Raw genomic sequence first — 27,188 nt, 5'->3', positions numbered from 1 at the left:
GTCTTTCAGACAAATTTACTAATACTAAGTAAAAATTACTTAGTATTAGTACATTTTGCCCCTACTCGCTATACCGCGAGTAGGGGCATGTCTAGTAAACAATGAGCAGCCTGTTGCTGATCACTGTTTTAAAAAAAAAAATAGGCCCCCCCTAAATACTAATAAGGGGGGGACCTAAATTGGTATAAGGGGGGCCTAAGGTCCTCCCCCTGGCCCCCACCCCTGAGCGGTGGGTGGGGGCCCTAAATACCAATAGGGGGGGACCTATTGTCCTCCCCCCACCCCCACTCCTGAGCGGCGGGTGGGGGCCCTAAAAATGTTTTCCCCCCCAGGTGACTAGGTGTCCCCAAACCCCTAGTCACCCCCTCCCCCCCAAAAAAATTATCCCCTAACTACCCCCCTCACCCTAAAAATAATGAGGGGGGACCTTTAACTAAGAACCTGTAAAAAAAAAAAAAACTTACCATTCGATGCTTTCTTTCTTCTAAAATTTTCTTTTTTCAGCCCCAAAAAAGGCCAAATAAAAAACCATAATAACCGACGCAATTAAAAAAAAAAAAAACGAGCGCAAAAAAAAATAATCCTTCTTCACCCATGGAGGGCTCCTTGTAGACTGAGCTCTGCAGGGCGGGGGAAGGCTTATAAAGCCTTGCCCCGCCCTGCAATTAGGCTCAGAGCACAGAGTTACTTAATCCACCAATCAGAGAGTTATGAGTCAAATTACATAGCGTGGGAAAATTCCAAAGAACTTTCCCACGCTGTGTAAAATGACACAGAGCACTCTGATTGGTGGATTTCAAACCAACCAATCAGAGTGCTGTGACAGGTAAATGTAGAGACTTACCTGTCAGTCGCTTCGTTTACCTGTCAGAGCACTCTGATTGGATGGCTTAAACCCACCAATCAGAGTGCTCTGAGCCTAATTGCAGGGCGGGTCACCTGGGGGGGACATTTTTTTTAGGGCCCCCACCCGCCATTCAGAGGGTGGGGCTATTTTTGGGGCTGTTTCTCTTCTCTTCAGCTTTCTGTCTTACTGAAAAAAGATTGCCTTGTACACTGTCACCTGAATGCTTTGCTCTTACTTCTGCCTATGACATCAGGCTTTCATGAGCATATGAAAGAGTTAATTGACATTTATGCTTACCAACAGACTTGTTCTAATGATCAAAGCTTGAATGCATGATAATAACAGTAATAATATATTAAACATTATATATATTATTACTGTTATTATTGATATATATTATATTATTATATATATACTTACAATCCAGTGCTTGAGTTTATCCCAGAAGATCTTGAATTCATCAAAGTTAAGTTTTCCATTTCCACTGCCCTGATGTCTCGTTAATTAAGGATTAACATGTAGAGTTTACAATACTTAACTGTTCCATTAAATTACTATATCTTTTTAAAATTTCATTTATACTTTTCAGTGGTTAGTCTTTTATTATCTTTGTAGTTTTTTTTTTTTTGTTTTTTTACCATTAAAAGTTTATTGGTATTTTGAGCAATGGTTAATCTTGTATTATCTTTGTAGAAGCAAAGAAGGGTGATGACCATCTATCTGCTAAAGTTTCCATGGTCAGTGTGTATACAGCAGTCCAGGTTTTGTCTGTATCTCCATGGGAATAGAAAAGGAAAATACATAAATCCTAGAATGTTGATAGGCTATGAAGACTGGTTTGGAAACCACTGCCATACAAGTGCTAAAGTCAACGCTTTGCACATTTTATGCTCCACCACCCATCATCTATGTGTGTCCTTCAAAAAGGCTAAGATTCTTTTATCACTAGCTTAACCAACAAACACACATTTCTGTTATATGAGCAATATGTTAGACACCACACCGTTTAGAAATATTGTAGAAGGATACATCCATCAGGGAAACAATATTTATACATGATAAAGGGCTTATCTCCTTCACTTTAACATTCTTGGCTGAAAGACAAAACAATTGTGAATTTCAATATAAAAATTAATTTGTGAAAAAAAAATTCTCACAAACATTTATCAGTATTCTCAATTTGAAAAGCTTTTGAGAAAGAATACATTTACATCATTATAACTTGTTCATTTTTGCCAAGTTAGTAGGAACAATTTTTACCTTGATTTGATTGCTTTGTTTTTTTTATTTTAGTTTCATATAGTAAAGGCAAACTTAAAGGAACACTCTGGGCATCAAATCAATATAATCTCAGTGATGTTGTTATGGTGTCTGGATGACCTGGGCATCATCTTACCTTAAAAGGTAAAACCTTTTATGAATGGTTTAAACCAAAAGTTGTCAAGATGACACTCTCGCTCCAGGTCCCACCCTCTCTCCACCCCCCTCATTGACTTCAATGAGGAAGCCTTAAAGTGGACTCGAGTGACAATTTTAGAGCGTCATCCTACACTTTCAGCCTATCACCTGCTTCCCATTGAGAAAACTGCATTAGAAATGTGCACCCTATCACTGGTGCCTAGTCTGAGGCTTCATCATTGAAACCAAAGAGGGAGGTAGAGTAAGAGGAACCTGGAGGATAGGTAGTGTCTGGATAACTTTGGCGTTAAACCATTTGTAAACGGTTTAAGTTCCTGAGGTAAGATGGTGCCCAGGACCTTCAAGAACCATATCAACTTTATTGAGTGACCCTTTTAGCCTTAGAAAATAATAATGAGTTGGAGAATGATATTGGAGAATTTCCAAAAGAGAATTTTGAGTTGGTGCTGCATAATACATTGGAGCCATCTGTATTTGTAAATATGAAGCTTATGCCTTGGTATATTAATTTCTTCTTGCCTCCTCTATCTTTGTCTGCTACCTGTTGAGTGTATCATGAAATTCCTCCAGCACTGGACATTCTTTAACACTTCCGTAAGTCTGTATGTACTGTGCATTAATTTACATTAATTCACTGGTTATGCTTACTTCTCGTTAGAACAGCATTCAGGATTTGCTGAAGTTCTTCTGCACTAACCTCCATGTCCTGAAACAAAAAAATACAAGAGTAAAAAAAAAAGAAGCAATTTGTGTTAATATTTTTTTTTCCTAAAATACTACATGGGATCACATAAAATGCGTATCGCTTTTACCCAAACCCCCCAAAAAACCAAAAAACACAATTTAGGTAAAATCAAGGACAAAAATAAATACATTTAAAGGGACACGATAGTCACCTAAATTACTTTAGCTAAATAAAGCAGTTTTAGTGTATAGATCATTCCCCTGCAATTTCACTGCTCAATTCACTGTCAGTTAGGAGTTAAATCACTTTGTTTCTGTTTATGCAGCCCTAGCCACACCTCCCCTGGCTATGATTGACAGAGCCTGCATGAAAAAAAAAACTGGTTTCACTTTCAAACAGATGTAATTTACCTTAAATAATTGTATCTCAATCTCTAAATTGAACTTTAATCGCATACAGGAGGCTCTTGCAGGGTCTAGCAAGCTATTAAGATAGCAGGGGATAAAAAAAATCTTAATTAAACAGAACTTGCAATAAAGAAAGCCTAAATAGGGCTCTCTTTACAGGAAGTGTTTATGGAAGGCTGTGCAAGTCACATGAAGGGAGGTGTGACTAGGGTTCATAAACAAAGGGATTTAACTAAATGGCAGAGTATTGGGCAGTGAGGCTGCAGGGGCATGTTCTATACAACAAAACTGCTTTATTAAGCTAAAGTTGTTCAGGTGACTATAGTGTCCCTTTAAATTAAATGTGATGTTATGCGGTTATCTTTTCTTTTATACTTACTTGTCCAGCAACTTGTTCAAACAAACTACGAAATTGCTTTTCTTCTTCAGTTTCTTGATGTGGAGGGTTTGGTTTAGATGGCTGAAAAATAATAACTCATAAACAAAAAAATAAAATAAAAAACAACAACAACAATTTAATTTAAAAAAGGTGATGACTTACCTCTGGAATATCAACATTAATATCACCATCAATTTCTCTAAAAATGAAAAAAAAAGTACATTTTTGGATTAATATAAGGTTCCACATTGCAATTTTATTTATTTAAGCACTCTTTTGCCATCTGTTAGTGCCAACCGTAGCATTTGTGGGGCAAATGTTTGAGAGCCTTGAATGGCTTACAAGCTGAGTGACAAAAAAAATCCCATGTTTCAAACTGAGACTTCAAATAGGATTAATAACTTTGATTGGGAAGGTACATTTTTTACCAGACAAATGTGTGCATTCATAAAGATGAGCCAAAAGTTCATGCTAAGAGATCATCTAGGCTGAAATCTGACATTAAGAGTGTTTGTCAGACAAAGCTTTTTTTCCAAACAATCCTGGCAAAACATGACGATAAAGGAAATTTTGATAATCTTTTATTCATAACTTTGTGAGAACATAAGCAGAGGCTGGCTTCCTAAACCTTGGATGCAAATGGTGACAATTATTGGAATCGTTACCAAAGAGGCCCTTATGATGAAGATCAAGATGCTCAAACCCTCTGCCATGCAAGATTGAAATGTGTGGTTCTTTGAGTTAGAACGTCCAGTGTCCAGGGGTGTCTGCTTAACCTACAAATAGACATACAGACTAATTCGTATTAGAAGGTCCTAATAGCATTGCAAGAGATATTAGAATTCCCAAGACTGATTTGTGCTCAGTCTGGGATTTATTCTGAAGATGAAATAGAAAAATCATGGGCATCAACCCAAGTCCTATCTGTAGGACCATATCCTTTCCAATGAGAAAAACTGTAATCTAGGATAGATCAAACCTCATACACCGCTCCTGACAATCAGCTGGGACAGAAGACGGTGGCAATAAGCATTCGGAGTATTTGTTATTCATCAATGGCTTCATTACAGAGAGATGTTAGGGATGCGCAAAGAAGGTAAGAGCAACCAGTAGGAAATTTTAACAACCTTATAGGCACTAATATAGTAAGGAGCAAACATCATAGAGGGCACCTTTAAACAAATATTCCTGCTGCTCAACCACACATTAGCACCCACTACATATAAAGAAGCCATCGTGTGTGGTTTGTCAGTGTGCTTTTCTGTAAAGATGCTTTCTGCTGCAGAATGTGTTGATTTTCAAACCCATGTCCTTCACAGGTTTTCCAACTGTTTGATCCCAAATGAGATCAAAACCATAACAGAGATGAAATGGACTATGTTGGATGTATTCACGTACATTATTGTTATGTGAAAATTCTGCCCATGGAAGCAAACTAACCCAATAATCTCGAAGATCAGAAATAATACAGCGTAAGAACTGTTCTGGACTTTGATTCATTCTTTCAACCTCTATGTTTTTTTGGTGGTGGTTAGAAGAGGAGAATCATAATTTGATTCCTATTTGACTACAAAAAGTCTTGCAAAAACAGGATACAAATTGAGGATCCATATCAGACATAATTTCCTTAGGCAACCCTTATAACTCTCTGCTGAAAATTGTAGATTAGTCTGATGAGGTTGGTAGTTAATGGCACAAAATAAACCATCTTAGTAAACATGTCTAAAATCATTAAAATCACCGTTTTATTTTCTGATACAGTTAGGTCAACTACAAAATCCATAGCCATAGTATGGGCCAGATTTTTTTTATGTGGTTAAGGGCTGAAGTGAAACACAAAGTAATGTGTAGAGTTTTAGTAGTAGCACAAATCAAGCATGCTTGAACTTATTTTCTTATGTCCTATTGGTATGAAGTCCACCAGAGCTGTATGTCGAGAAAGGATTCTGTCCTATAGAAACCACATGCTGCAGGTTTCCAGTGCCAGACGATGCAAAGCAGTCTCAGAGCATCACCAAGCCACCACCATCCCTAACTGTAGGCAGTGTGCTATTTTCAGTGTATGCTTCTTTCTCCTTCCTCCAGACATATTGCTGATCCATTGGGCTGAAACGTAGCAGTTTTGTTTCATCGCTCCACAGAACAGAATCCCAAAACTTCTATGGGTTACTTATATTATTGTCTCTAGGAACATTTTGTGCCTTTGCTATCTTTTTGTATCCTGTTCCTTGTTTATGAAAGGCAATGATCTCTTCTCAACATTGTGGACCCTTTTGTGAGTTAGCCAAGTTTCTAACAGTCAAAAGTGACACTCAGCAAACCCCTAGAAAGTTCAGGTATTTCAAGTGTTCCAGCTAATGGTGCAACTAATGAACCCTTTGACTATTTGCATGAGGTGTGCTTGAGACAACACCTGTTTTGCATATTTGTGCTGTTGTGTGGAATTTTCTTCATGGGGTTGAATAATTCTGAGACTGGAGAAGTCATTATAAGTTGCTTGTTCAATTGACTTTTGGCAAACCACTTGAAGCATTCACTGTGTTGAACTTTTTCAATTGCTTTTGTTTGATTTGTTTATTTCAAACACCTGAAAGCCTGAAAAAATTGTGACAATGACCTGATTTTCAATGGGAGTTGAATAAGTTTGATTACAATGGTGTATATATGGTTTGTGCTCTGCAAGTAACGCCAAGCCTTAATAGCAAGCCAGTAACCAACGTCATGCTGATGAGTTGCATTAACAACGAAACAGCTGTCCATGAGTGGTTCAATAGCTCTCCATCTCTTCCTGAATTGTGTTTCAAAGCTGTTGTATACAGCAAACATAAACTCCAAGGAATCCATGTTTAAGATTGAATAATGAGGCAAAAATGTGATTCCTTGTTGAACTAATTTGCATATGCCCACCCTGAATCCCTTACAGTAGTGACATCACTGCATATTTGAGATTTCTGTGGGAAAAGCAAGTCTTATGGCTTGCCTGGTGTGCAGATCTATCATTAACAATGTATTGACTATATATATATATATATATATATATATATATATATATATATATATCCCTTTTATTTTAAATCCATTTTATTTTCATATATACATCTGATAATTTTTAACCTTACTTAATCTCAGCTTTCTTCTCTGAAAATATTCTCACACAAAAATCTGCTTCTTGGTGGGGTTCAAATGTAGTTGGAATAAGCATGTAATCTCCTGGTGGGAGCTTGAACCTCTGGGAAATTTCTCTCAGGTTAATATATGTTTTACTTCTTGCCTTAGAGGGATTAAATTTGAAATAATCTTTTGTCAACTGTGATTCTTTTCCGGGGCACTGAAAATGCATGAAAAAAAATATAGTTCATTATATTATATTACGTAATTAATGAAAAAGTGCATAAAAAGAACAACAATTCCTCCAGTATGCAAGTCATTTTTGTCAAATATCTTACACTAACTTTATATTTCTGATTACTTCTTATTTCAATGTATTTAAAAAAAAAACACACAGCCTGTCACATGCTGCCCATTGTGAGGAATAATACAAATTATTAACTTGCTTTAAGGGCCAGTGATAGGCTAAAAGGGACAGCTGAAGCTTCCAACTTATCATTTGCCATAAGGGACTCTACAGTGGCTGTAGGAAGTATACAGGATGCTAAACTATAGGGTGCCAGACTAACTCTGGGGTTAAACCACTGGAAAACAGTTTAACCCCTGAAAGTAAGACAGTGCTCAGGCACTCCTGTCACCATTACAACTTCATACAGATAAAGTTGTTCTGAGGTTCGAATGTTCCCCTAAACTAATATTCCAAGCACCATAACCACTGCAGCACACAGTGGTAACACTCCAATGTAACTAGTCAAACAATTTTAGAATGAATAGACTTTTTACCTGGGGTTATCTGGGCTCCATTTCCAGACGCTCCTGAGCAAAGCCTTGCTGCACAGGGCTAGCTCATTAGCTGAGAGCATCAGCTCATTGGCTTAATTCAGGCAGAAAGCTTCTGACTTCATAAGAGGTAGGGAGCAGTGTCTGGCGGACCCCAGGTAAGAAAACAGATCATTCTAAAATGGTTTGACTACTTACATTGGCAGGATGGCAGGAAACTCCTGGCACCCTAGCTACTATGTTGCACTGTAGTGGTATGGTTTGTTGAGTTTTCTTTTAATAAATTTCTGTTTACTCAAATATTGCACATGATCTACCAATAATCAACCAAGAAACAGATACACATAATACATTGGCACTTTCATACTAATATTGACTTTCATAATTTTGGTATTTAAACTCGTGAAGTAGCAAAATAAATGGGCATTAAACAAACCTGGTAAATAGCATATCCTATTGTTAACATGTCGGCTCCCACTTTTCTGAGCTTGCGCCTATTCTTTTGCATCAGGGCAGCAATGAAAGTACATTCGTGATGCCCATCATCCGTCTCCTTTAGACTCAGCTGAATTTGAGGATTGGACCAAAATGTATCTAAGACAAAATAAATAGGTAAGCATAAGAAAAACAAAAGTTACAAATATTGCAGGTTAGGAGAAATAATGACCCAATATACAACATTCTGAAAAACTTCACTACAGTTTGGGGACCTCTGGATACCCTATTACTCCACAAAAAGTCATTTTCTCCTTCACCCCCACTCTTTTTTCTTTCTTCACCATTTCACCTTTTCGTCCTACCACTCAATCTCTCTTCACTACCTTTTTACTTCATTCAATATACTGCTTCATTTACTAATTTCTACTTCCTGGTGGTTATGATGTCACTATAATATTCCTGTTTTATGCAATGCAAGTAATACATGCACAGGAGCGTGGAAGGTGTGAGCGACATTTGCAAAGACACAACCTAAGTGCTTGAATTTTCTCTAGGGGCTCTGGGTGGAATGCACCACTTATAAGTATATTGTGGTGGAATCTCGGTAAAAATAAATTTAGTAGGCCGAGATTACCACGTGGCATGTGTACGTGCATATGCTGACGTATCGATCAGTTGGTTGCACGAGGCAAGATACGATCAGTAGTGTACGGAGCATGTGCAAGAATACAGGATGTAGTATTCCCCCTCCTCCATTGTGCTGGACAGGCCATGCGGTCAAACAGGAAGTTAATTCTTATTTGTGTTGATTGGTCAAGAGAATGTGCGGGTGGAGCTTAATATGGGAGGAGTTATGTGCCTATATAAGGAGCCTGCACTAATGTCCGGGGCTCAGAACTTGCTGTATTTTGGTGACGCTAGTCCCTCTGAGTCCCGATCGGTGATCCAATAAAGAATCTCTTCCTTCCTGAAGAAACCTGTGTCCATCTCTCTGTGCTTGGCTTCCGTCAGTTTCTCCGGTATCATTATGATACACAGAAGTGAAAATGTAAGGGCCAAAACATGTTTTGAGGTCCTGGGCCATCAGCCCCAAGCACAAACCAACACCATGCTGAACTGGCATTGCCTTGCACAGGGCCAGACTGGGAAAAAAATTAGGCCCGGGCATTTTTCAATCAGAGTGGCCCCCTAAGAAGGGGGCAAGGCCAGAGAGGGTGTGTTTTGTCATCACTAATGACAAGCACGCCCCCTCTCAAAGTGAGCATGTTGGTTCAATGCGCAGAGCTCCGCGGAAGAGCTCTAACATTAGAAAAAGGCCCTGTATTTGTTCTGTGCAGCGCAAGCAAATTTAATAACATGCTTGCGCTGTGTTTGCTTTTAAATTGTCTCTGGTGTCTCCATAAGTGATATACCAGAGGATAAAATGACCAGGAAAGTGTATGGTGCATGTGTTTGGAGCCTGCTTGTGGGATTGCGTGTGTGTAGAGTGTGGTGTTGTGTAAATAGGTCAATTTCATTTGTGGTGTAATATGTGTGGATAGGGGCTGTAGAGAGTGTGTGTATAGGGGCATAGTGTTATAGGGGATGTAGCGAATGTGTTCATACGAGCTGTAGTGTGTGTGTGTATAGGTGACGTAGTGTGTGTAGGGGTTGTAGAGATGGTGTGTTTAGAGAATGTTGTATGTGTTTGCTTACAAGGAATGTAGTGTGTGTAGGTAGTGCAGTGTGTGTGTGTAGGAGATCTAGTGTGTAAAGGACCCAGAGTGTGTATAGGAGATTGTGTGTGTGTGTGTGTAGAGTATTAAGAGTGCATAAATGGTAAGGAATCTAGCGTGTGTCTGGAGCGTAATGTGTGTAGTGGTGCAGTGTGAGGGGTGCTGTAGTGTGTGTATATATATATATATATATATATATATATATATATTTGGACGTATTGTATGTGTGAGGGGCACAGTGTGTGTGTGTGAGGGGTGCAGTGTGTGTGTGTGAGGGGAACAGCGTGTGAGGGTGTTTTTATCTGCTGTCACATTCTAGGTTTCTAATTTTCTTTGTCTATTAACTCACTGAGGGTTATTTTATATAATATATATATATATATATATGTGTGTGTTTGTGTGTGTGTGTGTGTGTGCTGTATATGTGTGGTAGTGTGCTGTGTGTGTGTGTGAGGGTGCTGTGTGAGTGAGGGTGCTGTGTGTCTGAGGGTGCATTGTGTGTCTGAGGGTGCTGTGTGTGTCTGAAGGTGCTGTGTGCGTCTGAGGGTGCTGTGTGTGTCTGAGGGTGCTGTGTGTTTGAGGGTGCTGTGTGTGTCTGAGGGTGCTGTGTGTGTGTCTGATGGTGCTGTGTGTGTGTCTGAGGGTGCTGTGTGTGTATCTGAGGGTGCTGTGTGTGTCTGGGTGCTGTGTGTGTTTGAGGGTGCAGTGTGTGTGTGAGGGTGCTGTGTGTGTGTCGATGAGTTAAAGGCTTTGTAATAGCAATTAGGTGAGGAAACACCAAATCTCTCTTGGGAGCTCCAAGCTTATGTGACTGTTTCCTTCAGTGACTGACTCCGTAACCCCTCGTTTTATTTTTTTTTATGATGTTGTATATTCTACTTATCAATGAATGTAAGCTGTTCCTATATCACTATCAGGACCATATACTGAGCTACAGGCAGAGAGCATTATTTCTTGTTATACTCTTGCTATATCTGATTGAATGAGATACTAGTTCTTGCTTATCTTTGTGCTGTATAACAAGAGGTACATTGCTCAACTATTGCTCAACTTATTCTGAATATGCTTTTGTACCGATCTATCAATAAAAAAATAGGTAAACATAACAGAAAAAAAAAACTTTTGTTTTGGGCTAGTGTAAATGATATTAAAAGTTATAAAGAGGTGTGGATGGTGAGTTAAAGCAGGTTAAGTTTCTTGCAAAAAGGGTAATTTACCTGTACTTGCTCCTTCCAAAATTTGCTAGCCCTGCCTAAACTTATATATTGTGCATCCATAGTCCACATGGAACCCACATTGTGTTTTTTTCAAAAATAAAAGATGTTTCAATGTTGGTCTATTCATCTCAGATGCAATACTGCATCCAATTATGGAATTTGCAGCTTTTTACGCATTACTTTGTTACCATTGAGGGCTTCCGTCAGAAAGTTTGGCACACCTTACTAAATCACCAGATTTGGAAAAGGGCCCCCACAGTCATACCCCCACAGACATATTTACATATGCACTTACTCATACATACTCACACAAACACAAACATAACCACTTTCATCCACATTTGCACATACTCACATAGATACAAACATTTCCACAGACGCATTAACCGATACACATTCTAAGAAACAGACATAGGTATATGTCTCAGACAGACACATACACACCCACACACACATATATATAAACCCACCACACACCATGCCCTACACACCACCATATACACACACATATATACATTGACATGCATAGACACTGATACACACTACATTTGCACACACTGCCACTAACAAATACACTCTGCATTCACACCCACTGCTAGACACCCACTCCCAGACACACAAATACTTACAAATATTTTTTTTTACATATGTTTAGCTTCCCTCCTGTTTTCCCTCCATTTTAAATTAGAGTGAAATAAAAAATGTAACATATAGCAATATACCAACCTAGGAAATTTCTGCATCCTCCAGCAGTAGAACCTCTAATCCAACTTCCCTGGTGGACCGAAACTTCCCACTTGTGTGTAGTGTCATCATCCAAAGCATCAGGTGTGAGATTACAGATCTCAACCTTGTCATAATAGTGCTTGAAGTCCTCAAATTTCATCCTAATTAAAATATGGAAAGTAGCAGTCTAATGATAATCACAAGACACGTGTAATCAGGATTCCTATAGAATGTAAAATGTCAGTTGTATTGCCAATAAAATATCGAATTTCCTTAGGTGTAATTTGCCTACTTTCCAATATTTATTGAATAGTAATTTTTCACAGCCAAGTTTTGTATAAGGATAATAGTTTTCGGGGCATTTAGCAATCATTTCTATTTCAATGATCTAGTGAAAAAGCATGATCTCATTGTGTTTACTTACTGTAAAGCCTAATCATAGCTGACATTTTTCAAAACATTTTAATTATTAAATGATAAAAGGATCAAGATTCACTGAAGGCATTTGATGCAGTACAGAAAAGCATATATAGTACATTTAAAATAGGCATACTTCCAACTTATGGAAGTATGAAAGTGGGACAAGAGGTAGGCAGACCTACAGGGACATGTTATGTCACTGGTAATGCCCATAATTGACGGTCCTGCCCAGAAAGGTGTCACCCAGAGAAGGGGCATTTAAACCTCCTGTGAATGAATGCAGAGAGCACAGCTGAAGTGCTTTCTGATTGATCCTAGTGCCCTCAGCACGATACACTCACACTGTGCTGGATGGGAACAATCTGATAATATAATTGGTGCAGAAATAGTATTCTATGTAATAAAGTTATGGACACATTGTATAAATACTTTACCAAAATTCACCATCATCAAGTGTTATCTGAGTCAGGCGTTTCTTCTCTGCAGGATCAATATTATTCCATTCTGAGGCACTAAAATAAAACGACATGAAAATGTATTATATTTTCCAACATACCCAAACAATTAATGGAACAAGTAACATGTGTTTGTTGTTTGACATGTTCCTAAAAGAAGGCATTTCACTGTCATCCAGTTTTGGATAGATTTGTAGGGATAATGTAGAGGTGTAATTTTTACATAATCGGTACAGTTTACATGGGGCAGAAAGGCTTTGAGGGATAGGGAGAGTTCTGTCAAATCTCTCCAAATTATTTGACAGAAAAACAATATATGGCAAAGACTCAGTGCATCATAACCACATGAGGGGATATCAATTAGATGCAGATCCCTCCCTCCCCTCTTTAGCAATTTTGCTACTTAGCGATACAAATCAGGGAGATACTTTCGCTCTCTCAATAAACACACCAATAGCTATTTTAGCCGCTGAGACTTTGTCACAATTACTGTGATAACAAGGTGTGTTGTGTTACAGACGATTCCTATTTTTTACACTTTTTCACTGTATATACACTTTTATTATTTATTTTGTTGTTCATTATCTTCCCTAGACGGGATTAATAAAAATTTATTATTTTACATATATTTCATTCATGTTCTATACTGGCAATTTTTAAGCCATGATTATGAACACTTCTGTTCTGGGGTATAGGGACTGATGATTGGGAGGATCTCTCTGTAATCCCTTTCTCAGTCTCTTCGCTTCTCTATCTTACTAAGACCTATGTCTTATCTAACAATGAGATTCTAACTTTTGTAATAAAGAAGACCCCACAGTCTTCCAGAAACAATAAAATGGCATTCTTACTAGGAAATGGATGGTAAAGCAAATGCACAACATGCAATAGCTTGGTTCTGTAAGCCCCAGTACCTCTATTTTTCACTGTATTTAATTTTTAATACTCACTTATCACTCCACGCTCCATTCCATTCTACCTGGCCCCAGGGGTTCCTGACTCTGATAAGTTTGACTTTTTGACCTTTGTAAGTTACCTATAGGTAAAAAAAACGACAACATTGTTTTAACACATTTTAAACACGTATTTTTGACCCTATAGTGTTAAAACCACCATTTAAGTGGCTTGCTCCCCCTTAACCCCCCTTAAAAGGTAATAAAACCTACCTTTTTTCCAGTGCTGCACTGGTCAGCCGGGACCGGCGCCACCCAGATTCACCTCCTTGACTGACATTATCAGAATTGATGATCTCAGCCAGTCCAATGCTTTCCCATAAAAAAATCATTGGATTGGCTGAAATTGTCAAGGAGGCAGGGTGGGGCTAAACACCGGTTTGGCCAGTCAGCTTCTCCTCATAGAATCAATGCATGTCTATATGGAAAATTCAGCATGATGTTGAATGTTAGTGCTGCACACTGTGCATCACTGCCCCAGGAAACATGAGAAGAGGCCACTGGATGTATCCCTAGGAAAAATGTAAACACTGCCTTTTCTCTGAAAAGACTGTGTTTACATTAAAAAGCCTTCAGGGACTGAGTATACTCACTAGAACAAAAGAACAAATACATTAAGCTGTAGTTGTCTGGTGACTATAGTGTCCCTTTAAATATATATATATATATATATATATATATATATATATATATATATATTTATAAACCAAGAATTGAAGACAGGAGCACTCTCTGGGAATTTCAAATTTGTATTTTCAAAAAATCACCACCTCTACATCTATCATCAGATGTAGAGGTGGTGATTTTTTGAAAATACAAATTTGAAATTCCCAGAGAGTGCTCCTGTCTGCAATTCTTGGTTTATATGTCTGCTGGGATGCACCCGGGTATAAGTCTGTGGATTATTATTTTATTGAAGGTTGAGTGCCAGAGGTTGGATCTTTTTTTATATATATTTATATATATATATATATATATATATATATATATATATATTATTTGGCCCTATTGAAAATCCGGTGTATTGTCATAATTTATAGTCTGTCAGCTGTTTGCAATGAGCAAATCCAACAAGAACAACTGAAATAGCTCAACACAATGAATGCTTCAAGTGTTTCCCCAAATGCAACAGAAAATGCAGCTTTTAATGACTTCTCCAGTCTCAAAATTATTCAACCCCTTTCATGGCAAGCTTTAGTACTTAGCAGAACACCCTTTTTCTGTTGTCGAGATGTAATGGCTTTTTTTCTGAAGAAAAAAAGACTTTACAACAAAGAAGATCTGTGAAGTAAATACATTATGTTATTAGGGGTGAATAGAATATTTTTATTGGAAGGGTGGCTAGGGGCTTGGGCCAATGTTTATTTTACTGTAAGACCCCACCTGCTAGCTATGGGTGAGGGCTAGGGGGACATTAGGTCCCCCCAGGTGTTATAACATTAATAGCTTGCCACGCATGTGTGAAGCTGGAGGGGGACACAAGGTTCCACGACATTTAATAAGTAGCACCCATCCACTGACCATAGGTGGGAAGAGGGGGATGTTGGAGTACTCCCTCAACATTTTTTTTTTATTTAGTAACCTCAGCTGCCAGTAAGCAATAATTCAGATTTTTTACATCTGTGCCTGGCTTTGAAGCATCCGATCACAAGGTCCAGATTTCAGCTGTCTGGCAGCATTCAGTCCAACTGAAATCTGGAACAAACTGATGCTCCTTTGGTTTGAAAATACGGACATTGTTAAGTAGTGTGAATAATATCCGGATTTTGCATTCCGAGTGGCCTGGTGCAAGGGTTTTGCCCCAATTGGTGCGCAGCCATTTAGAGTTTGGTGAATTTAAATGTTGATTCATGGCTGAATCAAAAATAGTGTTATGAAGTGCAGAACAAATCTTTTGACAAATTGTATAGTGCTGATGTGTAACTTGTGAGAGGAAAACACACAAAATATTGATGACTTATCAGTCCCGTTGTTTCTTAAATAACTCTGGGTATTTTAATTTTGTACATACCATGTCCATGCCAGTTATTGAATAAGCATGTCCCTTTACAAGACCTTGAGGGGTTTTAGCTTCTGTTTCAGCAGAACTTGTGGTCTAAAAGATAATAAATAAATAAATTAGTAATTTGCAGATTAAGAAGTATTTATAAAAACATGCCATAGGTTTTTATATATTGCAGTAGTTTAAAAAGTATCATGAGATAAGTTTTGATTTGTTTTGAATTACATTTCATTATCCGATGCTCTCCCAACCACTTCAGATTCAATGTGGGCAGGTAGCGAGTAGCAGAGGTGAAAACGCTGTGTGATCAGCACCGCTTCTTCTGGGCAGCAAACAAAATTCATCTAAGCAATACCCTGTTATAACCATGGCAACCTTGGGACGTTGGCTTGGTTGGTGGTGAGAAGCATGGATGTCTACATAAACTAATCTTCAGGATCTGAAGAAAGTTTGTGCTGTCAAACTGAGATGTTAACTAAATAAATAGCCATTTGTGTTGTTTACCAAGAAATCCCTAGACTGACGTTTTTTATGTACTGTGGATCGGCTGCTAAACATTGCAGTGGGCCACATATTATTGAAGTCCTACTGTGCAAGATTTATATAAATAACAGTTGTATGTATGAGTGAAAAAAAAATACATAGATAATTAATAAACTACTTACATCAATCGAGCATCCCAGCATTGACCCTCTTTTAAGAGCTTTCTCCATAATTTCAAAATAATTGTCAGGAGCACTTTTATTTTCATACGTTTCTGAAACACCCCCTGTGAAATCTTCCATAGCTTCAATAGTGCTACCTCCTTTTAATGCCTCATAGCTTCCGTACAGCCTAAAGTAAATAAAAACACACAAAGTACATACACTTCTTCACAGACAATAAATATTACAGATTTTTTTAAAGTCTCTTAGATGCAAGAATACTATAAGAATACAACAAGTGAGCTAAATCAGTGACAGTGGGGTTGTATCTCTTGATATAAATGAGGGATATTGCTTATCTATACATAAAAGGGTTAAAGATTATGAGGTGTAATGTGAGAATTATGTAATCAAAGTGCTAAATGGTTGGACCAAATTTTCAGAGCATGAATAAGGATGTGTTGTCAGATTTTAATTCTTCATAAAAAAATAGTTTTAATCGACTGAAATATTAATTAAATAATATAACAGTAACTACAGGAAAAATATTTTCTGCTTAGTAATATATATTAGATCTTGTAACCAAGAAATTGTATCAATTCTGAGTAAGGAATTTCCTTATTCAGATGTGTCATGTATTGACTCTTCCATGGAGACCACAAGTGTATGATCAGCAATAAACCTCTCAAACATATCTTAGTGTTTTTTACTTGACTGTAAGTTGAGGACAGAAAATTACAGGTATATATATATAGAAGTAGCTAAGTAAAGGCAAAAAAATATTATCGTGCAGCACACAAGACATATGGAAAGTTGGGTTACAACAGAGGACAGGATAATTGGGAATCAGGAGATGGAGTCAATACTGTAACATGAGGGGCTTTATAATAAATTGTAATATGGTGAAAATAAACAGAGCTGGTCTAGCTTTCATAAAGGTAGGATACGTTCAGAGAAATCACGCGGATATTAGTTTTCTGCTTCAGTCTATCCAAGATGAAATGTGGGCCCCGTGCCCTATATCATCATTCCCAGAAGTGCACATGTCTCTAATTCAAAACAGCCAGGTCTCTTATCACCAAGTACAAGGCATTGTATCATTTTTACCAACATTTACTGTTATTGCAACTCATTTATGTAATGTGATTATCACTACCATGTATTGATAAATAGCAATCTGAAGTTTCCAGGAAAATGAGGTATGTGTGATTTTTAAGTATTATAGTACTAAATAATAAAGTATTCAACCATGAAATGCACATTCAGATTACTCTGGTTTCCAAGTACACCCTGGGGATGTTACTTTTGCCTAACATTCAGGATATGTTACCATTACTCAATTTAATGGTACTCATTTTATCTACCTTGAAAGGATGAAGAGCTGAATCACCCTGTCAGGAATTAAACCTGCAATCCCAAAGGTTTGCACAGATTCTACTGATGATGCATTAGCCCACTGAGCTATTTCATCTGCCTTATACTAAATATCTCATTCTCAAGTGTTTCTCCTGATCTGTACGGCTATCAAGTGTAAGTAACCTATATTCCATTAATGCCTCAACCTCTTAATTAAGAGGCGATAAACAGTACGGTGAATGAATGTTTGCAACTTATAATTTCAACATATAATTATGCACATTTTGATTTTCTATAACTCATTTTCATAGAACTAACCCTCTTTGAAGGTCAAGATACACCTAACAATTCCCTGAAAAATTAATCTTGCAAAAAATACTGCCTTAAAATACTTACTTGGCATATGCTTTTTCTAGTAATGCACTCCAAAATTCATTTAGATCTGCCGAATGCAGAAAGACTAGACGATTTCTGAATGTGGGGAGGCGATCATCAATTACAACATCAATCCATTCATTGTGTTGCCAAAACTGTTTAAGGAGACAGTATCAGATTTTTTTATGATTAGAATTTTTTAGATTTAATTTTGCATGCTGGTAAATATTTGACAAATAAGTGGAAAAAAAGATTTCTCTTTCCTGCTCCTTCTGGAACGGATTACTTTATTAAAGGAAGACTACAAGCACCAAACAACTATTCCGTAGGAGTATTCTGGCACACTCTCCGAGTAATCCGTCAACCAATTTTAAGATGGTTTGACAACTTATCTAAGCCCCCCATACACCTGCCCCACATTTAGTCCTCTCCTGCAGGAAAAGCTAGATGCCTTTACTGAAGTAAATTTGTCCAATACAGGACTGTGCTCATTGGCTGAGAGTGCAATGTAGTTGTTATGGTACTTGGAGCATTGCTTTAAGTGAAGACAAAAGATATGGCATCATTTTGACTTTATTACAGTACAATGTCTGTACTGCTCTGTACTGCTCTGTACTGATCTGTAAGATCAGTACTGCTGTATTGTCCCACTTTCTTTTAGAATATTATTCATTTTTATACAAGGTATCACAAGCGGCTGCAGGCCAGTGTTCTGCCCACATCTTCCATATCATTCCCACTTTCAACTTATGTCCCACAGATAACATATATACAGGACTATCTAAAGACTACATACATTGCATCCTCTCTCCCTGCCAATGACATAAAGTCTTGTTACCGGCCCAATTCACTGTTTTAGTATATGTTTAAATCAAATTGAAAAGAAACAATGTGAAGAATCCCATACCTGGAAGTGAAATATGCCAGCATATCCAGAGTCAAATGTTTGGTCAGGAGGTACCACTCTAAACATAACCTTCTCATTGAGAGTCAGAGAAGCAATAGCTGCTAAAAGCCAACAGTCTCCTGCAAATTAACATACATTATGACAGAGTTAATTACAGTATGTCTGTTTGGGGTGAAAAGGAAACTGTGAAATATAATAACGAGTATTTTGGCTGAGTTTATCATATGGAACAAGATAGACAAAAGCCTCACTTGATTTTCTTTTAATGTCTGGTTTATCTTTTATAGATCTATGTATTGTTTATTTTATTTTACATGTTTGCAAGTAGTACATATCTTTGCAAATAATACAACATACAGTATAAGGGAACACATCATTCAATTGCATAAGAAATGTGGAAATACACATAATATAATATAATATATTACAGCAAAGTCTTATCTAGTGAAATAAGAGCATCTGATTGTTTTGCTAATAAACTACAGGATAAATCTGGATTCTATCAGGGCCGGATTAACATAGGGGCTGATGGAGCTGCAGCTCCAGGCCCAGGCCCATGTAATAGACCCATTTAAAAAAAAACAAAAAACTTTTTTTTTAACACACTACGCTTAGGTTTGCCACCTGATTGGTATTTTAAGGCACAGCCAGTACTTGAGGCTGCCTGGCCGTGACGGTATTGCAGTAATACCGGCAATACAAATGCAAATATTTTTCTCAGTATTAACAGAGATTACTCTGCAATACCAGCACCGGCCAGTAGGGGTCACTGTGTATGGAGAGAGGCAGGGATAGGAAGTTACAGCATCTCCCTTGCTCTATCTACTCACTGATCCGTGGGAGAGCAGCTACGCAGCACTGAGAGTCCAGACAGCAGCTCCCAGCTTGCAGAGACAGCCTACAGCTCAGGGAAGTGATGGATGGGGGAAAGGCAGCAGGGAGACATGGGGACACTGAGACACTAGGGGACACTGTGAGACGTGGGGGCACTGAGACACTTGGGGACACTGGGAAACATAGGGACACTGTGAGACATGGAGACGCTGAGACACAAGGGGATGCTGTGAGACATAGGGGGCCATATTGGGACACGGAGACACTAGGGACACAGTGTTTTGATGTCTTCCAGTGTCTCAGTGTCTTCTAGTGTCTGTGTCCCCATGTCTCCCAGTGTCCCCATGTCTCCCAGCCAGTGTCTCAGTGTCTTCCAGTGTGTGTTCCCATGTCTCTGTGTCCCCATGTCTCCCAGTGTCCCCAAATGTCTGTATCCCCATGTCTATGTCCATAAGTGCCTCATGTCTCCCAGTGTCCCCAAGTGTCTATGTCCCCATGCCTCCCAGCCAGTGTCCCTAGTGTCTGTGTCCCCATGTCTCCCAGTGTCCACGTGTCTCCCAGCCAGTGTCTCAGTGTCCCTATGTCTCCCAGCCAGCGTACCCATGTCTTCCAGTGTCTGTGTCCCCATGTCTCCCAGTGTCCCCATGTCTATGTCCATAAGTGCCATGTCTCCCAGTGTCCCCAAGTGTCTGTGTCCCCATGCCTCCCAGCCAGTGTCCCTAGTGTCTGTGTCCCCATGTCTCCCAGCCAGTGTCTAAGTGTCCCCATGCCTCCCAGTGTCCCTATGTCTCAGAGTGTCCCCAAATGTCTGTGTCCCTATGTCTCCCAGTGTCCACATGTCTCCCAGCCAGTGTCTCAGTGTCCCTATGTCTCCCAGCCAGTGTCCCCATGTCTTCCAGTGTCTGTGTCCCCATGTCTGTGTCCCCAGTGTCCCCAAATGTCTCAGTGTCCCCATGTATATGTCCATAAGTGCCCCATGTCTCCCAGTGTCCCCAAGTGTCTGTGTCCCCATGCCTCCCAGCCAGTGTCCCTAGTGTCTGTGTCCCCACTGGGAGCAGTGTCCACATGTCTCCCAGCCAGGGTCTCAGTGTCCCCATGTCTCTCAGTGTCCCTATGTCTCCCAGCCAGTGTCCCTTGTGTCTTTGTCCCCATGTCTCTGTGTCCCTATTGTCCCCATGTCTCCCAGTGTCCCCATGTCTATGTCCATAAGTGCCCCCATGTCTCCCAGTGACCATAAGTGTCTGTGTCCCCATGCCTCCCAGTCAGTGTCTCTAGTGTCTGTGTCCTCATGCCTCCCAGTCAGTGTCTCTAGTGTCTGTGTCCTCATGTCTCCCAGTGTCCCCTAGTCTCCCAGTGTCTGTGTTCCCATGTCTCTGTGTCCTTAGTGTCTTAGTTTTCCCAAATGTCTGTGTCCCCATGTCTCCCAGTATCACAGTATTAGTGCCCCCATGTCGCTCAGTCTCCTAGTCTCCCAGTGTCTGTCTCCCCATGTCTCTGTGTCCCTAGTGTCTAGGACCCCATTTCTCCCAGTGTCCCCAAATGTCTGTGTCCCCATGTCTCCCAGTGTCTCCATGTCTGTATCCGCAAATGCCCCCATGTCTCCCAGTGTCCCCAAGTGTCTCAGGGATCCCATGTCTCCCAGTGTCCCCAAGTGTCTCAGTGTCCCTGGGTCTCTCAGTGTCCCTGGGTCTCTCAGTGTCCCCATGTCTCTGAGTGTCTCCTAGTATCCTAGTGTCAGTGGACACACTGAGACATGGGGACATTGGGAGAAATGGGGACACAGACACTGGGAGACTAGGAGACTGAGCGACATGGGGGCACTAATACTGTGATACATAGGGACACTGTTCCTAGGCTGGCCTACCAATTCGTTGGACAGACATGCCCCCTTTTTGGGCATGTTCGCCCTTTTTGCAGTTCTAGTCACGTGCTTTGCGTCAGTGGCCCACTCTTTTACCCTGCCCATTGACTTCCTGCTTCACTGGACACTGCTGTTAGGGCGTATGGATTTACTTGAAAGATTAATGCATAAATTAGATAAAGAGATTAGCATAGAGTATGTGTTTTCTTATAGCTGCATCCTTTGAGTTTCCCTCCAACACCAACTCCGATACATGACGCTTGAGAGGTAGGACTGTCTTAGTGTTTTTGGTCGATAAGATTCTGTAATTAGGCCCCATCATAAGTGTCAGCACCAGGCCCACTGGACTCTTAATCTGGCCCTGGATTCTATAACAGCATAAGCAAGATTTTAATGTGTCCATGGGATGTTAGATGAAAGTTGGGGAAGTGGGTGGGGAGGGAGTTATCCTAACATTGTACACATTCTTATCTACAGCCAATATATATGATAAATTATAGCAGCATAGCAGCCTTCTATAACACATGCACTGTTATGACTATAGGAAGCTGGTACAGTATTATAAACAGGATATTGCAGTTGTGAAGGAAAAATTGTGAAACAAAAAAAAAAGAGAAACTATGACCCATTGTTAATAAAGTATGTACAATTAGGTCCCCTCTAGGTACAAAGTGTGTCCCTCTGGTGACATTACAGGAGTGGTTGGAAGTTAGCTACTGGTATGAGTTCTGTAAGGCCCAGAGCCTCAAGAAATGTGGAACCCTCTGGATCAGAAGCTTTGTATATTTTCCATTCCCTTCCCGAAGATTGACCTGGGAGTAGTCTAACGATATGGGAGTCCTGTTTTTTAGAGTATTTTAGCAGAGTGGATCCGTTCCCTAGGCATGCGCCTGGAACTACTGCTACCTTAGCTCCAATTATAATTTGTCTCTGCATTTATGAAATTAGATGCTTGAGTTAATATTTATGAAAAAGTAAATGTTGATAACATTTATAACTTACCAAGATCCCCTTGACATACATCTGTTCTTGAAGCACCTCCTAGAATAAACTGAGGATTTGAGGCAATATCCTGGTGAAGAGAAGACAAAAATTACTACATTCCCAACATTCTTTAATTATCATTCCATTTTAATTTGCGACTAGTCACAAAGTCACAATTTGCACTATATATCTTCATGCAATTTTCTTTGTACTCTACGACATTTCTAAAAAAGCAAAAACTAGTGTAGTCCATAACAACATATGATATTTTACAACAAGTATTATGTAATCTATACTGCATTAACAATAGAACTTTCTCCTCAAGGCTATTATTCATCGAAAGTTTCATCTGGTTGTAAAAAGATACTTGAATCATGCTGGCAAACAGCGCACTTCACCAAATGTAAAGTATTGAATACATGTTCTTGTATCCTTGACTTGGCTGCAGAAGAAGATGGTTGTTTAATGTGGCTCTCCTTGATTTTCTCAGACAAATGCTTGGTCTTCTCCTGCACTAAACCTCAGGATACGAAAATGTAATAAATAATAATAAGAGCTTGATTACTGCTTCATACCAACATTATTTCTAATGTAATAGGCAGCTATCACTACAATGACATTCTACCTGTTATGTATCAAATGATCTATTCATAAGAAAATCATATCACAGTGTTCAGTCTGTATTGTGCATGGAGGCTGGGTTTCACACACATTCTCACAAACAGACACACATATTCCGACACACAAATACATTCTTACACTCATTTTCACACACAAACACACTCTCTCTCTCTTTTGGAAGAGCTACAATGGATCCCTCCCTGGTTACCAGTGGGGCGCTGTTCTGATCTTCATGCTCTTACTGCACAGCTACCCAGTCCGCCCTGTAGTGATGCTAGTGCTGGAGTGACATCACATATGTCTCTTGGCATATCTACAGCAATTTTTCTCAACCTTTTATTGAGAAGTACTCCTGGAGGTCTAAAAAAAAGTCCCGATTAACGCTGCCTTGAGAAAGTAATTTCTACTGATTTAAATTCCAAATGAAATGTGTAGAGACTGATATTTAAGTTAAAGGAACACTATAGGGTCAGGAACACAAACATGTATTCCTGACCCTATAGTGTTTAACCCACCATTTAGGTGTCTTGCCCCCCCCCCCCCCTTAGCTCCCCTATAAAAGTTGTAGCCAATCTATGGGAAAGCATTGGATAGGATTGGCTAAAATTGGCATGGGTCAGGCCAAATTACATTTTGGCCAATTAGGACCTCCTTATAGGACAGAACTGACCCAGGAAGCACCTCCAGTGGCCATCTAAGGAGTGGCCACTTGGAGGTGTCCCTAGAGGCAATGTAAATATTGTCTTTTCTCTGAAAAGACAGTGTTTACATGAAAAAAGCCTGAAAGGAACTATTATACTCATCAGAACAACTACATCAAGCTGTGGTTGTTCTGGTGACTATAGTGTCCCTTTAAACCCATACTGGATAACAAGCCTAATTAAAGGCTGTAAATAATGTTTTTCAATTAAATATGATATAGTGTGAATATTGTGTATGTAAGGAAGAGTGTATGAACAATCTGAAGTAAAAAAAATCACAAAATGAAAATATATTACACACATACTAGTTACACACACAGTGGCGCACACTCACACACAGTTACACACAGAGGAAACTGTCATACACACACATTTACACACAGAAGAAACTGACACACACACTTACACACAGAGGACAAACTCAATGACAGACACACTCTCACTGATTTGGCACACACTGACAGACACACTTATTGACACAAACACATATTTACACACAAGGGACACTGATACACACACTTAGGACTGATACACACACTTATACACAGAAGAAACACACACTGACAGACATACACACACATTTACTGACAGACACAAACTCACTGAAAGGCACATACACATTCTATCACACAAATGCACAAATAATTATTTGTTGTATTATTTTCCATTGTATTGTGAAGGGCCCCCACAAGACTATGTACTCTGGTGCAATTTAACCACTGGTTGGTCTACCCCTGGTTGTACCACCTATTCTACTGAGCTGAATAAGGCTATGCTCAGACAATATATTAGATATAATAATATTTATGTATAATGGAAGAATCAGTTTTCTTTTGTCTGATACACTCTATAATGAATAATGCTTATATATCTGCTTATATTTTGTACAATTAATGCATCATTTCCCTATTTATAGTCTCATAATCTTTATGCAATATGATGTAATCTTGCTGTTTAGTGACTCCCTTTAACTATATTTTAGTTGCAGGAACAAAACACATATTTAAATGATGACTCATGGTTTGTAACATTCATACCATCTACTCCAATGTAAAATATTCAGAGTTTACGAAATCCCTTTATTATAACAGGTCTTTGTCAATTTGAAAATAGTTTGTTCAAAGAAACACTGCATTCCTCTCACATTTACCCTGGGGGCATTTCTTTATAACACCAAAACTAGATTAGCAGGCGCAAAAGTATAATCTTACTCTGTTCCTGAGTAACACACCCAGGTCTTTCAAACAGGTCTGTCAATATATCCTCACTATCTGCAATATCATCTTTACCTTTCGCAAAGCTACCATGAGAGATACGACCCTACCACAAGCCTCTGGCAACATTTTGCTATCTTTCACATTTACTATCTCAAACTATGGGGTCGAATTTAACCCAAACCCCTTTTAGCCAAACCTTTCATAGTTTGCAAAACAATAAAAAATATAAACAAGTTGTTGGCCGACTTTCCCCTGGCTGCTCCATACTCCACTTTGAGCTGACTAAGATCCAAACATACTTTTTATGGGTTCCTAATGATGGCAAATATTAAAGTTTTAAAGCTGCAAAAAAAAAAAAAAAAATGGCACATAGATGACATACATTGCAAAACAGATATAATAATCAAGTACATTATGTAAGATGTGATATGAAAATGTGCCAGGTAAAGGAGGAGAAAGAAATTACAATCAGCATTCAAATAAAAACAAACAAACAAACAAAAACAAAAGAGTGCAAGGTAATTCACACAAGAATACTATCTTAACCCCTTCAGGACCGGACTGTTTTTGCGATGTTTGTACGTTAAGGACCAGGGCTGTTTTAACACTTTTGTGGTGTTTGTGTTTAGCTGTAATTTTCCTCTCTCTCATTTACTGTTTCCATACAAGTTATATATTGTTTTTTTCAGGACAAAAATGGCTTTCTTTACATACCATAATTTGTATCATGTCATGTAATTTACTTTGAAAAAAATGATAAAATATGGTGAAAAATTAAAAAAAAAACATGTCTTTTGACTTTTACTTGAAAAATATTTTACTTATCTACAAAAGCTAATGATAAAAACTGCTAAATAGATTAAAAATGTTGTCCTGAGTTTAAAAACACCAAGTGTTTACGTGCTTTTTGTGTTAGTTATAGGGTTATAAGTACAAATAGGAAATTGCTGTTTCAAAATCTATATTTTTTTTAAATGTATCAATAGTGACATTGTAACACTGTTATCTGTCATAAATCTCTAAATCACACATGACATGTAAAGTAGACAACCCAGGGTATTCAATACAGGGTATGTCCAGTCTTTTTTAGTAGCCACTTAGTCACAAACACTGGTCAAACGTAGCATTTATATTTGTTTGTGTGTTAAAAATGCAAAAAACAATTATGAACGCTAACTTTGGCCAGTGTTTTTGACTAAGTGGCTACTAAAAAAGACCGAACATACCCCATTTGCAATACCTTGGGTTGTTTTCTTTTGCAAATGGTATGCCATCGCGGTGTGTAATTTTCATTCCTGGGCTACCATACGCTCTCAAAGGCAACATAACCAACCTGTCAATTTTCCATGTAAAAAAATGTGACCCTTAGATTTGACCCTGTAACTTTCAAAAACACTATACAAAGGGGGTACTGTTATACTCAGGAGACTTTGCTGAACACAAATATTAGTGTTTCAAAACAGTAAAATGTATCACAACAATTATATCATTAGTGAAAGTGCTGTTTGTGTGTGAAAAAATGCAAAAAACTTCACTTTCACTGACAATAATATTGCTATGATATGTGTTACTGTTTTAAATCACTAATATTTGTGTTCAGCAAAGTCTCCAGAGTAAACCAGTACCACCCATGTACAGGTTTTAGGGTGTTATAGAAAGTTACAGGATTAAATACAGCGCTAGCAAATTAAATTCTCTGGACTTTTGGCCTGGGTTGTCAGGCAGGTGCCTCAAATTGCAATCAATAAAATTACTTGATTATGTAAAAATATTACATAAATATGCATGTAGAATTTGAAAATATATACATATTTATATGTTTGAAGTCTACGTGTATATTTATGAAATTATTTATGTAATTTTGTATATGGATATATATATATTTCATATTATTTTGATTTATTTATATATACATAGATGTATATATAAAATCATTCTAAGTGTATTTTGATATATAAATATATTAAAATCAAAATGCAGTTAGAATAAAATTTCATATATATATATAATTTTTGTAAATTGTTAAAATATTTATTTTTAAAATATTTATTTTTATTTACTTATTATTTATATTTTATAATAACATATATATATATATATAATATATATAGTTATATATATATATATATATATATAT

At 38.3% G+C, this 27,188-nt stretch overlaps 1 protein-coding gene across 2 annotated transcripts in view; it reads right to left on the bottom strand.

Moving 5' to 3' along the window:
* Window positions 1-27,188, bottom strand: part of CAPN9 (calpain 9) — a 200,947-nt gene that overhangs the window by 161,274 nt on the left and 12,485 nt on the right. For both annotated transcript variants that reach the window (XM_063443195.1, XM_063443194.1), the window contains exons 2-16: window positions 22,531-22,600; window positions 18,834-18,952; window positions 17,948-18,081; window positions 16,217-16,385; window positions 15,561-15,644; window positions 13,547-13,632; window positions 12,576-12,653; window positions 11,722-11,882; window positions 8,062-8,219; window positions 6,857-7,065; window positions 3,900-3,936; window positions 3,738-3,818; window positions 2,915-2,972; window positions 1,877-1,941; window positions 1,268-1,336 (exon numbers count right to left, since the gene is read on the bottom strand). In XM_063443195.1, coding sequence (XP_063299265.1) covers window positions 1,268-1,336; window positions 1,877-1,941; window positions 2,915-2,972; window positions 3,738-3,818; window positions 3,900-3,936; window positions 6,857-7,065; window positions 8,062-8,219; window positions 11,722-11,882; window positions 12,576-12,653; window positions 13,547-13,632; window positions 15,561-15,644; window positions 16,217-16,385; window positions 17,948-18,081; window positions 18,834-18,952; window positions 22,531-22,600 — 1,578 coding nt within the window. The remainder of the gene's footprint in view (window positions 1-1,267; window positions 1,337-1,876; window positions 1,942-2,914; window positions 2,973-3,737; window positions 3,819-3,899; window positions 3,937-6,856; window positions 7,066-8,061; window positions 8,220-11,721; window positions 11,883-12,575; window positions 12,654-13,546; window positions 13,633-15,560; window positions 15,645-16,216; window positions 16,386-17,947; window positions 18,082-18,833; window positions 18,953-22,530; window positions 22,601-27,188) is intronic.

Source organism: Pelobates fuscus, chromosome 2 (genome assembly GCF_036172605.1).
Source record: "Pelobates fuscus isolate aPelFus1 chromosome 2, aPelFus1.pri, whole genome shotgun sequence".
NCBI classification, from domain to species: Eukaryota; Metazoa; Chordata; class Amphibia; order Anura; family Pelobatidae; genus Pelobates; species Pelobates fuscus.
This window is presented reverse-complemented; position numbering and strand designations above follow the sequence as displayed.